Consider the following 15,892-nt stretch of genomic DNA (forward strand, 5'->3'; position numbering starts at 1 on the left):
CACCTTGCTATAGAATGTTATTTATACAGTGTTAATTAACTGGTTTTCAATTAGCAATACAGGCATTGAGATGCATGTTTCACTGTGCCACTTAACCAGGATATAAGCAGTGCTTGGTGTTTATTAAGAGAATTATGGAACATGGAATGATCACCAACTATACAGACCATGGAGTCTGACAGGGAATTCATCTTCACCCACAGTCACAGGGAAGGTAAATCAAGCCCAAGGTGGGCAGGCCCTGGCACAGGTTGCCCAGAGAAGCTGTGGCTGTCCCATCCCTGGGAGTGTCCAAGGTCAGGCTGGACAGGGCTTGGAGCAACCTGGGCTGGTGGGAGGTGTCCCTGCCCATGGCAGGGGGTGGGATGGGATGAGCTTTAACGTCTCTTCCAACCCAAACCAGTCTGGGATTCTGTGAAATACAACTGGGATTAGTTTATATTTTCTCCTTAGTGACATTTCTTACATGTACATGGCTGCCTTTTACCATCCTTTGTTTACTTTGGGTTGTAAAGATTCCACCTGAGCATCCAGCTGTCTTTCTTCTGCTTTTATTAACAACTTGTAACACCATCAGTGAACTCGTGTAAAACATTTATCAAGACACAGCTGCTTACAAAAAAAGACATTTTATTTCAACCCCCAACCATGTCTGTCTGGTTGTCAGTGACATTTAGACCAGCACTGTTTGCACACATCATGTCCATGGCTGACACCAACCAGCCCGTCCCCAACAGCAGCATCAGGGCATCAATCCCCACTTTTCAGCAGCTCCTGGAGATAGACTGAGTTGACATGGTAGGCCTTCATCCAGCTGAACTGCCTGCAGCTTTGCCTGTAGTGAGACACTGCTGCATAGTAGCTTTGCCAAGCTTCATAGTAACACTTCCAATAGTCTTCATAACTCCAATCCTCATATGGAGCATCATCCCAGGAGCTGCAGGTCCAGTCCTCTTCAGTTTTCCTTGTGGAAGGACTAGAAAATTGATGGTTGTGGCTTTTCTTTTGTTTAGCATTTTGCTTCAGAACTTTCTTTTTCACTTCCTTTTGCTTTGAGACATGTGATGGCTCTTGAGGCTTCTCTGGTGGAGGACAGAAGCCTGAACGACCCTGATGCCTTATGGGGACAGCATTTTTCTCCTGTGTGTCTGAAAATCCCTCAAAACATGAGTTGTTCTCCTTATTATTAGAAGAAGCCCTGGAAAGTGCTTCAAAGCATGAGTTATTCTCCCTGCTACTAAAGGAATCCCTGGAACTGTCTGAACCATCACTGTCACCAGACATGTCACCGTTTGCTACTGTCTCTGGGTGATGTTCCATCTCCTCCCACTCCACATCACCATTTCTGGGGAGCTCACGTGGCTCTCCTGGGCCTGAATAGCTCCTTAAAATTTCCACCTCTCTCTCTGACCCTTCCTTGATGAAATACTCATAGTCTTTAACAAAATCTGAGAAGCTCCAGGGACTGTTGAGTTGCTTTTTGAAGGAAGACAAGCATGGAATTTTGGGAAGGTTTTTTTTCAAGGCCTCCTCATCTGGAGCCTGAGTGTTGTGATGCCCATCTGTTCTGGAGACAGATTTGATTTGATTCCTCTCTTCTGTGTGACAACTGGAAGTTTGGGAGGTTCTACTATTTTTCTCTTTATTTGCAGAATTTGTGCACTTTTTAAACTGCTTTTGCTTCACAGACTTTTTTGGCCTTTCTGCAGAAGAATTACCCCTTGGAAGATTACAGGGAGGCTGAGGTGCCTCTGGAAAACCATTCTGGACAGGCTGCAGTGCTGGTTCCTCTGCTTTAGGACACACAGTGTCACAATTCACCAAAGGTCCTGGAAGTACAGCAGGTTTCACTTCTACCTCCCCATCTCCAAACTGATCCATCATTCCAGGAGGTATTGGCTCTGCACAGAAGGGAAACAAGCAGGCACTTAATAAGTGTATCCTTCCTCCTACAACTCAAATGAGTAACCAAGCAAAGCATCACAAAATTGCATGCTAAGACATTGAATTAGGGCTACAAACCAACCCCTTCAATTCTTGGAAGAGCTCAAAGAGCCAGAACATTTCCTTCAGGGAAGAGGCTGATGAGGACAAACAGCACTGCATTACCTGTCATCTATTTCTCATATCCTACTTGACCAGACCAAGTCAGAACTTAGACAAGAAGGCAAATGCCACCTTTCAGCAGAACAGCTTCTGGCAAAGCAAGGGAAGCAGATCTGCTGTTTCAATTATTCCTTCCTTCCCCTGCTGTATCTTACAGCTTGAGAAAGGTTTTATATTAGAATTCTGGAAGTCCAAGTAGAGTCACAGAGTCACAGACTATTCTGGGTTGGAAGGGACCCACAAGGATCATCGAGTCCAACTCTTAAGTCAATGGCTCACACAGGGGATTGAACCCAGGACCTTGGCATTATTACAACCAAGTTTTAACCAACTGAGCTAGTCTCAGTTGTAGTTGTAGTTGCTCAAAAACCAGCTGGATGCAGAGTTCCTCTCCTTATGCACTCAGTTCATTTTTTACTGCTCCACAAAACTGCAGCAGCTACACAAGAACTCATTAGCAGAGAGTATGAAGCACCTGGCCTAAAAGTAATGCAGCTCCAGCAGAGAAGCCACATATCAGCTCCCTGTGGACTTGTCTGGAGCTCTGAATACCAGAAAACAACCAAAGCCCAGCTGTATTCCAAGCACAGAGCACACCTGGCAGAGGAAGAAGCTGGAGATTACACTTCTGAGCAATCTTCATCATCATGTTCTCCTCCTCCCCACGGCAGCAGAAGGTCACAGCCAAACCCAGAGTGCCTGTGACACACACAGAATTAATTATCAGCCAAGAGAGCCAGCAGAGCAAGGGAAAGCTCCAACAAGCCATGGATTTGGCCCTCACCAAAGCGCCCAGCTCTGCCAATGCGATGCATGTAGGTCTCCCAGTCCACAGGAACATCCAGGTTGACAACCAGGTTCACTTTCTCAGCATCAATTCCACGAGAGGTCTTGAGAAAATGAGAGAGAGAAGGAAGGGGAGTGACAACTGAATGTGCTGAACAGAGCTTTAAACAAATGCAGAACCACAGGATGGGTGAGCTTGGAAGGGATCACAGTGGGGTCATCTGGTCCAACCTCCCTGGAGTTACTCCCACCCCATTTAGAACTCACAACACACTCATGTGGTAACTTTTAGTTGTTGTAACACACCATAAAGGAGCTACAATTTTCCAGCCATTTTACAGTATTACAAGGAAAACAGGCATATTGCTTTGGGATATGAAAACTAGGGATCATTTTTCCTATACCTGCTACACCACAAATGGGTGTAGCCCAGATGGGTTTTTTCCCCCCCAACATCAAAAGGTCCTGTCAGCACAGAGCCATTTCCTCATGACAGCACCTCAAACCACCAACCAAATAATTCAGCAACAGTGAAAAAGCTGAGTATCTCACACATAACCACTGCTCTGGTCAGCTGTTTGCAATGTCACTACTGGGAGCATTTACTGGAGAAACAAACCATTCCTCCCCACAGCTCCTACACAAAACAAACCACTCCCAAGTCCCTTGAACTTTTAAGCATCAACAAAGCAACAGATAAATTAAAAACTTATTTTTGAAGCAATCACAGAATAGTTTGTGTTGGATGGGACCTTAAAGATCATCTCATTCCAACCCCCTGCAATGAGCAGCCAGATGAGGGATGGGAGACAATTTCTAATCTCCACAGTGAAAAGAAGTCACTCAGTCTCAGGGTGTTTTATCAGCACATTTATATTCAATTCCCAAACAAAGCTAATTCTCTGACATAACTTTTTGTGCCATACTCCTGTATGCTGTAAAATTTGCATAGCAGGTAATAAATTTGAAATAAAATCTGTCAAAAGCTCATTTGAAAGCAGCAAAAACTCACCAAGTCTGTGGAAATCAGGACTCGACAGTGGAACTGCTTTAACTTGGCCATAGCATCAAGTCGTTGGTTTTGGTTCATGTTGCCTGGAAAGATAAAAATTAGGAACAGATTTCATCCTTCAGCTTTATACCCCTCAAAACCTGGAAAACACTGGTTTGTAAAACTGTGGATGAGATCAAAAATAAGGTGGAGAAAAACTTCTCCAAACATCAGTTCTAAACGAGTAAAGGAGAGGAAACAAAACTTGAAAAATAAGGTAATTCACTACAAAAATAATTCTATTGTTTTTAAATATAAACCCATTATGCAGATACTTAACCCACTTAACAGTGACTTGAGATGTATTTTAAGCACATAATCCACTGAAGTTTAAGTAAAAATTCAAGGTTTCTAATAAACACCAGGTGCCAGTTTTCAGCTTTTGTAGAGAACCCAAAAATAAGATTTCAGTTCAACACCTGCACCCCAAAGGAACTACAAAGCTACAACCTGCAAATGGGAGTCGACTTTCTCTCTGCAGAAAAGCCAATGCATTCATAAGAATGACTCTCAAACAAATGTGAAAACAGGGAAGTTAAATATTAATTAATTTTTACATTGATTAAGTCTCAAAGAGACTTAAGAAGATTCAAATGCTGTTCTCAGCTATTTAACCAGAGGCCATGCAAACCAAGATTTGAGATGAATTTTCCTATTTTAGGTCACATTTATGCACAATTTCAACAGAACAGACTCAGGAGAAGTTCTGAATGGCCTCACCTGAAATGCACTCAGCAGGAAAGCCTCTGGATGTCAGGATTTCAGCCAGATGTTGAGCCCTGATGGAAAACACACAGGGAAAACTGGAAATAAAACCCACAAGCCTGACAACCTCTGTGCATTCCTTAACAACAGGTTATTCTCTCCAGCCAAGGACTGCATTCCAAAACTGCATTCCTTCATTTTCAGTATTTTCACACTGCATTCCTCAGGCTGTATTTCAGATCTGAAATTTGCAGACTGCTCTGAGACCTTACAGGTCCCATAAATTTATCTATATCCATAAATTTATCCCTGACTGGACATTACACTCATTGCTTTCAAACAAGTTTTTACAGATTTCATGTCTAACTGATTACCTGCTGTGCAAATTTGAGAAGACCAAGGCTTGGTTGAATGGAATCTTGCTGAACAACTCCTGTAAGTGCTGGGTTTTTTCCTCAAATGTTTTATGTGGCAGTGGATGGGAATTCACAATTTTGTAGTATTGCTTCAGCCCTGAGAAAGGAACCAAAAAACCAGAGTAAGGGTTGCCACAAAAACATGTCCAGTGCTATGTAAACATGTCACTGAAGGAAAAAAAATCACATTCAAACACCCACATGTGCCAAATAAGAACCTCCAGGAGGGGTTTTTCATAAAAAGCTGAAATATTTTCAGAATGGGTAGAAAAAACAGTAACATTTATCACTGATGTTTTAAATACACAGAATCACAGGATGGTTTGGGTGGGAAAGGACCTTAAAGACCATCTCATTCCACCCCCTTCCATGGGCAGGGGCACCTTCCACTAGAAGGTTCACTGAAACACTGGGAATCAGTATTTCATAAACTGAACAACTCAGCTGTGGAGTGAAATGATGAAAAATCATGAATTTCAGAAGTACCTCTCTCACAGGTTTGGCCTGGCTGTTGCCAACCCTGGACTGGTCCCTCTTCCCCCTCCCAGAACTTTCCCAGCAAAGGAAAGGGAAAAGAACTGAAAAGAAACGCACTCAAAAGAAACTGAACGGAATAAAAAGAATAAATTATATTTTCTAACATTTACAACCACACTGTATACACAGTATGTAGGATCCCACCCCCAGGGGAAAGGGAAAAGGGAAAAGGGGACTGATCACCCAGAAAATTGAGAAGAAAACAAAACCAAACCAAAAGAAACAAATGAATCAGACAAACACAATTAAAAACCTCAAGGAAAGGGAACAAGCATGAAACAATCTCACCCAGGACAGGAGAACCACCAACAACCGGAGGGGTCAGGCTCCAACCCACTCCCACGAGCTCCCCGGCCAAGGAAGGGAAAACCTAAACCACTTCCCCCCCTGCTACGTGGAAGACACGTGTGGAATACTTGTAACTTCCTTAGATACAAGGGTTACTGAGGAAGCCACAGGTCAAACCATTACAACCTATTTCGGGTTTAGTATCCCCCTCTTGTATGTATGGCCAAACTTCCCGAATGAAGATTTGGGCAGGGCTGTCCCCAGGCGGGGGTGTGCCCTTCCAGATTTGGGCAGGGCTCTCCCCAGGCGGGGGTGTGCCCTTCCAGATTTGGGCAGGGGTCTCGTGGGGGTGTGCCCTTCCAGATTTGGGCAGGGCTCTCGTGGGGGTGTGCCCTTCCAGATTTGGGCAGGGCTCTCGTGGGGGTGTGCCCTTCGAGCCTGCGAGTGGATTTTTTAGGGGAGGCTCAGCGTGTGCAGAACTGGCCCCACCGTTTCAGTCCCAAGGTCCATCTGCCACGGCCAAGTGAGCTTGGACAGTGACAGTGAAGTCCTCAGGACTGTCACAGCACCTGGTACTGACCGGGGCTGACCCTGCTGAGCATCCAAGATCTGACGGGATGGGATGGCAGGGAGGCTTGAACTGCCCGGTACGGTCTCCACTGAGACTCCAACTCACGACCCTGTGATCAGAGTTGGGAGTGCTCACCATTACACCACAGGACTGCCCCTATCCCCCTCCTAATGTCTTGCTAACAGCATCCCTATAAGTGATGTTCACTCACCAACGAGGCTTGGGTCAGTGGGGTTCAGCCTCACAAAGGTTGGCTCCCTCATGTACCTGGTCAGGGCCTGAGCCAAGGACTCGGGGTACGTGGCTGACACCGCCAACATCTGCTTATTGGCTGGGAGGGAGGAGTAAATCCAGCTGCAACACAAAACCGTGGGAATGATTAACAAAAATGTGTCTAGTCTATTGAAAAATGCAGGAGGGAAGGGGTTTTCCTTACTTGACTTGCTCCTGAAAGCTGCCTTCCTCCAGGAGCTTGTCTGCCTCATCGAGGATGAAGAGCCGGATACTGGCTGTGTTCAGGTAGTCCAACTCTATGAGCTGTTTGATTCGACCTACACATGAGGGAAAGGGTCATAAGAACCTCAAAAATAGGAATTGAGAAGTTCTAATGATGAACTTTCAAAGTGGTTTTTTTAATTATTATTTTAGTAAGCCTTTTAAAAAGTACAATAAGCACAGAGATACAGAATAAAATGGTTTGGGTTGGAAGGGACCTTAAAGCTCATCCAGTCCCACCCCCTGCCATGGGAAGGGACACCTCCCACTATCCCAGGTTGCTCCAAGCCCTGTCCAACCTGACCTTGGACACTTGCAGGGATGGGGCAGCCACAGCTTCTCTGGGCAACCTGTGCCAGGGCCTGCCCACCCTCACTGAGAACAATTTCCCCTCTTTCAGTTTGAACCCACCACTCCTTGTCCTGTAACTCCAGTTCCTGATGCAGAGTCCCCTCTCCAGGTTCCTTGTAGCCCCTTCAGATCCTGGAAGGTGCCCTGGGGTCTCCACACAACCTTTTCTTCTCCAGGCTGGACAGCCCCAGCTCCCTCAGCCTGTCAGATCTCTCATTAATCTCTCACTAAAAAGAGCTGGTGTCAATGCCTCTGGCACTGGCCTTTGAGCCTGTGCACTATTAATAACAACAAAAGAACCCAACTCAGATTGCCCAAGCCCCAATTATTGTCCTGTGAAGGGTCACACCAAACCTGAACCACAAGGAATCTCACCCCTACCTGGGGAGCCAACAGCTATGTGGCACTTCTTCAGCCTGCTCTTGTCCTGGTTCAGAGGAGTCCCCCCGATGAACACGTGGCATTCCAAGCCTTCCATTTTTATCCCGATAGTCGTGATCACGGCGTGGATCTGCACCGCGATCTCCCTGGTGGGAGCCAAGACCAGGATCTGCGAGGGGCGAGGACTGAACGTGAGTGGCTCTGCGAGCAAACCCCCAGCGCCGAGAGCATTTAAACCGCTCTGTCTGGGGACACTCAGTGCCCTTTTTCCCACAAAAACAGGGATTTTCCGGCGCCCACCTGCGTGGCGGGGCTCTCCAGCAGCAGCGCGTCCAGGGCGATGGTGGCGAACACGCAGGTTTTCCCGGTGCCGGACTTGGCCTGGACGATGAGATCTGCACAAAGAGCAGCCACACGTGTCAGGGGAGCGCCCCGGGGGTGTCCCGGGGGTGTCCCAGGGGTGTCCCCACAGCCCCGCGCCCGCCCCGCCCGCTCACCCAGCCCGCAGCGCCCCAGCGGGATGGCCTTCAGCTGCACCGGTGACGGCCGGAGGAAGCCGGCGGCCTCCAGCCCCGCCAGCACCGGCGGAGACAGCAGCAGAGACCCGAAGTCGGAGGGGCCGCCGGGCACCAGCACGTCCCGAGTGCGGAACCGGCCCGGGGGCCGCGGCGGCTCCGTGGGCGCCGCCATGTTGGGGGGGGAGAGGTGGGTGAAGTCTCGCGAGATGTGTGCAGATCCCGCGCTGGGTGAATACGAGGCGCGCCCCTCAGCGCCGCCGGGGGGCGCCAGCGGGCCCGTGAGGGGAGGGCGGGCCAAGATGGCGGCGGGGCCCGGACTGGGCACGGAGAGACCCACACGGTGTCACAGAGTGTGCCATCAGTGTCCTACAGTGTCCCACACGGTGTCACAGAGTGTGCCATCAGTGTCCTACAGTGTCCCACACGGTGTCACAGAGTGTGCCATCAGTGTCCTACAGTGTCCCACACGGTGTCCCACAATGTCCCACACAGTGTCCCATCAGTGTCCCACAATGTCCCATCAGTGTCCCACTCAGTGTCCCACAATGTCCCACTCAGTGTCCTACAGTGTCCCACACGGTGTCCCACAATGTCCCATCAGTGTCCTACAGTGTCCCACACGGTGTCCCACAATGTCCCACACAGTGTCCCATCAGTGTCCTACAGTGTCCCACACAGTGTCCCATCAATGTCCCATCACTGCCCCACTCAATGTCCTATCAGCATCCCACAATGTCCCACAGAGTGTCCCACTCAATGTCCCACACGGTGTCCCACAATGTCCCACACAGTGTCCCATCAGTGTCCCACAATGTCCCATCAGTGTCCCACTCAGTGTCCCACAATGTCCCACTCAGTGTCCCACTCAATGTCCCACTCAGTGTCCCACAGTGTCCTATCAATGTCCCACAGTGTCCTATCAATGTCCCACAGTGTCCTATCAATGTCCCACACAGTGTCCATCAGTGTCCCACACAGTGTCCCATCAGTGTGTTGGATCAAGGTGGTGTTGGATCAAGGGTTGGACTGGATGATCTCAGAGGTCTTTTCCAACCCAGCTGATTCTGTGAAACTCTCCTGCCCAAACACATCCAGAACCACTGAATGTCCTGAGCTGGGAGGCCCCACAAGCATCACCCACTCCAGCTCATGCCCCACACAGGACACCTCCCAAAATCCCACCTTGTGCCTCAGAGCATTGTCCAAACACTCCTTGAGCCCCGAGGAGAGAATCCAGCTGTACCTAAAGGTTTAAAGGTCCAAAAATTACTAGTATGGTACTCACTGGGGTGGTGGCAAATCACTCCCCTCCCTCTTGAGCTTAAAACACTTGTAAATCTGCATGTGAGTTACTTACTACCCTCTGCAGACCACTTATTTTAAATCGTGGGTGGTTTTATGAATATCAGCTTTCATTAGGATGAATATCAACTTTTATTGTAGCAGTTCAGAGGCTCTGGACATGCAGCTTCCATTCATTGCAACAGGGTTTGTTTGAAAAACCTCCTCTGCTGTACCACCACATACACTGTGTCATTCTTCTAAATGAATTTTAATGGCTTTTGGTGTATCACAGGCTTGGTCATGCCTTTGAAATTCCTCATCTTTATATTCCTGATGCGGAAGAAAAGTCTGTCAGATTCTATTCAGTTGTTAATTTTTAGTATTATGATGTTTTCCTGAGTACCAAGCAAGAGTGGGGCCCCACAGGACAAAGAACTGTGCCAGTTTGGAGAGTTCACCACCAAGTGGGGACAAACCAGAAAAGAAGGGATCTTCTCTTCATTCCAATTATTTTTTACTTTTTCAGTGGATATTTTCATTAGTCCTCAAGGGGATCTGAGAATCCAACACGAGATAATTACCTCTGGATAAATCTGGGAAAGGGGACAGACAAAGGCACCTGGACGTCACAAACATCTGATCAAACACAGCCTCTCATAACCCTTTTAAATTGATGTGATTTGAACAGACAAGGAAGAGCACTCAGAAGTGACTGTTCCCAGGGGGGAAGGGCAGCAAAGAGGTGGCAAAACAGCCCCCAAGAGCCACGGCCAGGAACTGCTTCCCCTCTCTCTTTTTCTCACTTCTCTCCCCGGAGGTTTCACACACGTGTCAATAGGACTGGGGGTGATTTGGAGACACTCATTACTCTCTGCAGTGCATTAATGAGACATTCAGACGCTTCACCTTCATTCAGAAAGATGCTGCTGTTTGTAGTTATTTATTTTCCTTCCGATGTTCAGTTGGGACAGATTCCAAACCATCTCACTGTCTGTACCCTGAGACAGCCTTTGCCACCACGACTGACACATTTATTGTCCCTGTCCCTTTGGTTTTGGCCCTGACTGGGGGGGGGCTGTGTCAGATTTGGGTCAGGCTCCTGCAGCTCTATCAGTTGATCTCATGAAAGGTTTTGTTTTAACCCTTATTCCTGTAGTAGGTCTTAATATCTACTGCCCCTAACTTTGTTGTGAGCTCTGTGTGAGTTGTGTCTCTGCCATGAGTCACTGTATAAATAGCAATCCTCACCCTTCAGGCCTTGCTTTACCTCAGTGACTCTCAAATACTGAATTCCTGTTGTCAGCCCAGCCAAGAGGAATCTGCAGTTTTGCTGTGACAGTGCTTTGCTTTTGCCTGCAGGAAGATCCAAAGGAAGCATTCCTGCTCAGAGCAGCCTTTGGAAATCTTGACATTTAATCTGAATACTCTGCAGGTAGAACAGATCCTGGGAGAGGATTTAGGTTAGTAAAAGAAGGAGATGAGACATCCTTTGGAGGTGGAGTATTATAAAAATAACAGGTTCTTATGAAGGGATATAAACTCCCTAGCTTGGGGTCATAAAAAAACCTCAAAGTTTTGGAACCTAGAAAAGACTTGCTAGGGAAAACTCTTCCTCCCATGCACACTGAGAGATGTTTTATTCCTCCAAGACAGCGCTCACCTCCTTTTTCTCCCTGTTACAAAGTGCACATCACATATTTGATTTTAATTCCACCCCAGACTCATTTCCTCCAAATCTGGATTATCAATTTATCAGCAGTGGATAAATGACATTCTGAGGACACTTGTGAGGTGATGCTGCTGATACTCAAGGTCAGGTTCTCACTATTTCAGACTATTTCAAGCAACACCAGGACTTAGTACCAGTACTAAGAAAGCCTCACAGATTTATCCATCTCTTCCTTTTGTTACGAACTTTCTGTTTATTTACAACAGTTAAATTCTCCTCGAAGGACTGAGATAAACTGCTCATGGAGAATTTGTATCAGCTTCCAGAGCTGTCAGGTTGTGTCTAAATTTAAGAATACAATCATTATAGATTTGAACATTGCTACTGAAAACAGGCACTGGCCTTGTCTTATCCCTTTACCTTCAAAGGATTTGTCTTTCAGATCTGCCAAGGCATGGAATTATTCAGAGCAAATCTTGGTTTTACATAATATTTATAGAATACTTTTAAAGTGAGATAATCTCATCCTTCTCTCCCAGATGTGTTCGGATTAAGACAGGGAAGTTTCTCTCTGCTCTGCAGCACGTGTGAGTCACTCCTTGGAGTGTGGGATGTATTTGTGTTTACACTGCCATGGAAACTCTGTTTGTTCTCTGTACAGTAAAGCCCAGGACAGTGAAAGGGCCATTGATACCAGCAGAGACAGTGACTGCATATTCACCACCAAAAACTGACTCCAAGCACTCTGCACATTCATTTTCCCTTTGGAAAAAAGAGCTGGATGGCAAGTTATCAACAAGTAGCAAGTCTTTGGAGCAGCAGAATCCTCTTTGTTGCTTTATTAACTGGCCAAGTCTTAGATTTTTCCCAGCAAGTCTGGTGCATGCAGTTGTCATAAATAATGATGATGAGGATGGGGTCTTACATCCATCTAAGGCTCATTTCAGTACCCTCCTGCTGAATGGATTTGGTTCCTTGTTCTTCAGAAGGATCAAGGAGGACTCCACAAAGCTCAGGTGGAATCTGAATTACACAGGGGGGGTCACCACAGGCACACAGAGGGATGCAGCTGCAGATAAAAGAAAACAGATATCAGGGATCAGGGCAGAGCAGCTATTTCTGTGAGAACTGCCAGTATTTTACTGCTGCTGTTTTCCTCCAGATAAATAAACATCATCCCATTTTAATCTAGATCCCAAGATTTGCTAAATTATATTTTTCAGCTCACATGAAGAGGATCTAGGTCACGAAAGCGCAGCGAGCTGAGATCAAATCCAATAGTTCTTTACCACAAACCAGCACAGGGAGTGCACGAGGGGCTCACCTGGTTCTCACTCCTGGCACTCCAGTGCAAGCAGAGGAATGTCAGGAGCTGGAATTTGGCTGGAGCAGAGTTAAAAGTTCTAGTTTTGGGGATGGGGCACAGTGAGGCAGGGACATGTCAGGAACTTTAAGGGCTGTAAGTGCAGAGACTCCATTGCACTAAATTAGGCTTAATGGAAGAAAGGGTCATATTTTCAGGGGTGTTTTATCTCTTTATGCACAAATATAAAACCAGAATTGAAGTTTTGACATTATATCCTTACCTATTTTGACTTGGATGTTTATGCCCCAGTGGGTTTAAACAAAGATGGAAGCAATTCAGGTCATGCTGCAGCTGAAGTGGGAAGAAATTCTGAAAGGTTTGTCGTCAGTGTGCAAGAAAGTCGAAACGAGAGAAAATTCAGGGATAATCACGCTTGTTAGTTCAGCAAAGAGCAGTCACGTGGGAGCCTGGAGAAACCAGATCAATGAACTGAAAGACAACAAATGAGATGAGCCTTCAGCTGTGAAGGGATGAATGTTTCCTCATTGGGAAGGAACCAGGCAGTTCACAGAAGTGGAATACTCCACTCTGAAGGAGTATTCTAATTTTTGCCCAAGGAGCTCAGTTTTTCGGTTTATCCTGAAATAAACCATGCAGCTTTCTCCTCGAGGGTGTTTTATTCTCAGCTCTGTCTTTTCTTGGAGATCTGATTTTCCACTGCACTGCACCATCTGCTCACGGTTTGCACCACGGCAGAGCGGAAGGAGAGCAGGGCCTGGCATGAGGTGTCGGTGCTGCTTTGAACCAGTTGTCTACACGCAGGAGAAAAATGTTGCTTCGTAAGGAAATCCTACGGAGAAAATAGTTCAGATTTTTCTCTTCTCCTGCAAGTTCCCAGGAGTTTGGAGCACATGAATATTCCTGGCTTTGCTTTACTCTATGCTCACGAACTCCTTTATCAGTCTCCTGGGACAGGAGCAGCCCTGGAGGCTGGAAAATGGATCAAAAAGATGTCCTTAACAGAAGCCAAAGAGCCTGAAAACTTCCTGTTCATCTGCCAGCAGATCGCAGTGTTTGGTGTCTTGCAAGTGGCACAGGAGCTTTCTGGGACACAGCATCTGCCACTTGCCAAGTACACCTGCAGTTGGCCTCTCCTGCATGCTCAAAGTGCTGCAAAATATAATATTGATTAACTTAGATTTGATGTTTCCAATAAACACATGTATTATTTGCATCTATTCCGTGCTGCAATAGTCAAAGTGCTGAAAAAAGTATCAGTTAAATTCAGGAATGACACAGTTTAAAAAATTCTATGGTATGGTAAAGAAAACATTGCAGGCAGCAATCCTGTGCTTGGGATAATCCCTGCTCTGATTTCGTGGAGTTTTCCAAGATGCCAGAGCCATAGTGCTCGTCAGCAGTCTGGTAACCCTGGAAGAACAGAAGCATGAAATCATAGAATGAATTCCAGAATGGTTTGGGTTGGAGGGACTTTAAAGTTCATCTCGTTCCACCCCTGCCATGGGCAGGGACACCTTCCACTAGCCCAGGTTGCTCCAAGGCCCATCCAGCCTGGCCTTAAACACTTCCAGGGGCAGGGAGTCCATAACCTCATGATTGTACTGACATTGAAGTCATTCCCTCTTGATGCTTGTTCAGTCTATTCCCAAATACAAACCAATACCTGAAAATACCACTGCTCAAAGCTGGCTTGGAGAAATAAAGCCCACGGTCAGTTTTCAGCTCAGACCAGCTGAATCCAGGTCCGTGTATGATAAATATGAAGAGAAAATGCTGTTGTGTTTCAGACTTGCTGCTGTGCCACAGGGAGGGGTTGTGTCTAAATATTACTTGATAGGACTGAGATAATAAAATAAACCATAAAAACATGATTCCACTAGAAAACAAAAGGTCCTGAGCCACTCAAGCAACACAGAAACCTGGATGCCGAGACTGTGTCTGTCCTTGCACGTGGATCCTTCTCTGGGGCAGTGAGAGAGGAGAGGACAGTTGGGTCATTCCCTGTTCCACCAGTAACTGCTGGGGCAGGCATTTCATCTCGTGTTCTCCACACGGTGCCATCGTTCTGATTTTTCACCCCTGCCTGGCTGTTCAACCTGCCATATGCTTGGGTGGGCTGGGGACACCCACACCCGGCCCTGGCCTGTGGGGAACAACCAGCTGGCCACCAAATCCTGCCAGATTTCCAGGAAAAAATCATAGCTGGGCTAGTTGGCTTAGACTTTAAGATACACTTGAGACTGGCAAGTATCCTGCCCAAATCACGACATACCCTGTTGGAAGTGATTAACTTTTCAATAAGGTCATTTCTTTAATACATTAATATGTTTATTGCCCCACGTTCTGCAGAGCCTCACAGACAGATGCTGTTTTCATGCTTATGAGATGGGAAATGGGAATCTTGATATGAGTAAAGAGAAAAGAAATTTTGGCCCATAATGAAAGAGATGCTGGAAGGATCAATAAATGTTAACTCTGGAGTGTTTCCCAAACATACGTGAAAGGGCACATCACATATTTTTTATTTTAATTGGATTTTGACACAAAGGTCAGCTTTCAAAAACACCAAGGCCGGTTTCTACAAACAAACAAGAGAACAAACAAAATCCTATTACCATCTATCAAAGATGTTTTCCTTCAAAAATTAAAGACCTGGAAAGGCAAAACTTTTAGCCAGTCTTTGTCAAATTTATGGGAAAAAGCAGGTAATTAATTACCTTTTTAATCCCCAATTTGAAAACACAAAATAGTATTTCTCTTCCTGTCAAGTTCTTTAGATTGCAAAGAGATTCAGAGAAACCTTGTTAAATTATTGCAGGGGACTCAGCATTCATCATCTAAACAACATATGTGTCATATAAACTGATAATAATACTTAAATATTTGTGAGAAACACTGAAAAACTCAAACCCTTTTGAATTCAATGCAGCTATGAAGTCTGACGATCCAAAAGCGTTTGTATTTTCTCCTGTCCATCTGTTTGATGTCCTGTGGTGACAAACAATATCAGAGGTTGTTGATCTGAGAAAAAATCCTGGTCTTGGAAGAGCTCATCTGTAGCACCGACATCATCCCTCGCAGCCAGTTTATCAGACTCCTGCCGGACAAAAACACTGCGTGTAAAACACAGGGAGGGGGAAAACTGTTCTGAAAATAAACCCACGCTAAAGGATTTTCAACACCTGTTTCCCGCAGCTCTCTGAACATGTGCTATTCCTGACAAAGGGCATTCGGATAACGGGCACGGTCATGTGCGAGGTTCAGTGATTGTGCTCCTGTCACCTTCCCAGGGGACCTGTCACATCCCCCGGGGACCTGTCACATCCCCCACAGTGGCCAAGCGCAGGATGCGCAACCCAGCCCCGCAGTGAGGACAAAACGGGGACACCACAACTGGGTGGCTTTGC

The 15,892-nt window shown here is 46.3% G+C and overlaps 1 protein-coding gene and 1 long non-coding RNA gene across 2 annotated transcripts; both read right to left on the reverse strand.

Moving 5' to 3' along the window:
* Positions 1 to 535: 535 nt before the first annotated feature.
* DDX20 (DEAD-box helicase 20) lies at positions 536 to 8,378 on the reverse strand. The gene is made up of 11 exons (XM_071578498.1): positions 8,185 to 8,378; positions 7,988 to 8,082; positions 7,688 to 7,856; positions 6,897 to 7,011; positions 6,672 to 6,814; positions 5,023 to 5,161; positions 4,664 to 4,722; positions 3,905 to 3,987; positions 2,891 to 2,996; positions 2,704 to 2,805; positions 536 to 1,901 (listed from the first exon to the last, which is right to left on the reverse strand). Exons 1-11 carry the CDS (start codon positions 8,375 to 8,377, stop codon positions 751 to 753), a joined length of 2,355 nt encoding a protein of 784 aa, XP_071434599.1. The 5' UTR covers position 8,378; the 3' UTR covers positions 536 to 750.
* A 3,106-nt stretch (positions 8,379 to 11,484) lies between these two features.
* LOC139683595 (uncharacterized) lies at positions 11,485 to 15,574 on the reverse strand. Its single transcript, XR_011699798.1, has 3 exons — positions 15,396 to 15,574; positions 12,745 to 13,634; positions 11,485 to 12,227 (listed from the first exon to the last, which is right to left on the reverse strand). It is a non-coding gene; the product is annotated as an uncharacterized lncRNA (long non-coding RNA).
* Between the last annotated feature and the right edge of the window lie 318 nt (positions 15,575 to 15,892).

The sequence above is a fragment of the Pithys albifrons genome, chromosome 28, assembly GCF_047495875.1.
Source record: "Pithys albifrons albifrons isolate INPA30051 chromosome 28, PitAlb_v1, whole genome shotgun sequence".
NCBI classification, from domain to species: Eukaryota; Metazoa; Chordata; class Aves; order Passeriformes; family Thamnophilidae; genus Pithys; species Pithys albifrons.

Bases quoted from the DNA above. Each gene is read 5' to 3' on its own strand.
- DDX20 (XM_071578498.1), bottom strand. From the start codon at position 8,377: ATGGCGGCGCCCACGGAGCCGCCGCGGCCCCCGGGCCGGTTCCGCACT. The intron at 7,857-7,987 runs GTGGGCGCCGGA...CGCCCCTCGCAG, and splicing joins TGGAGAGCCCCGCCACGCAG to ATCCTGGTCTTGGCTCCCAC. The intron at 5,162-6,671 runs GTGAGTGAACAT...TTCCTTTCTCAG, and splicing joins CACTGACCCAAGCCTCGTTG to GGCTGAAGCAATACTACAAA.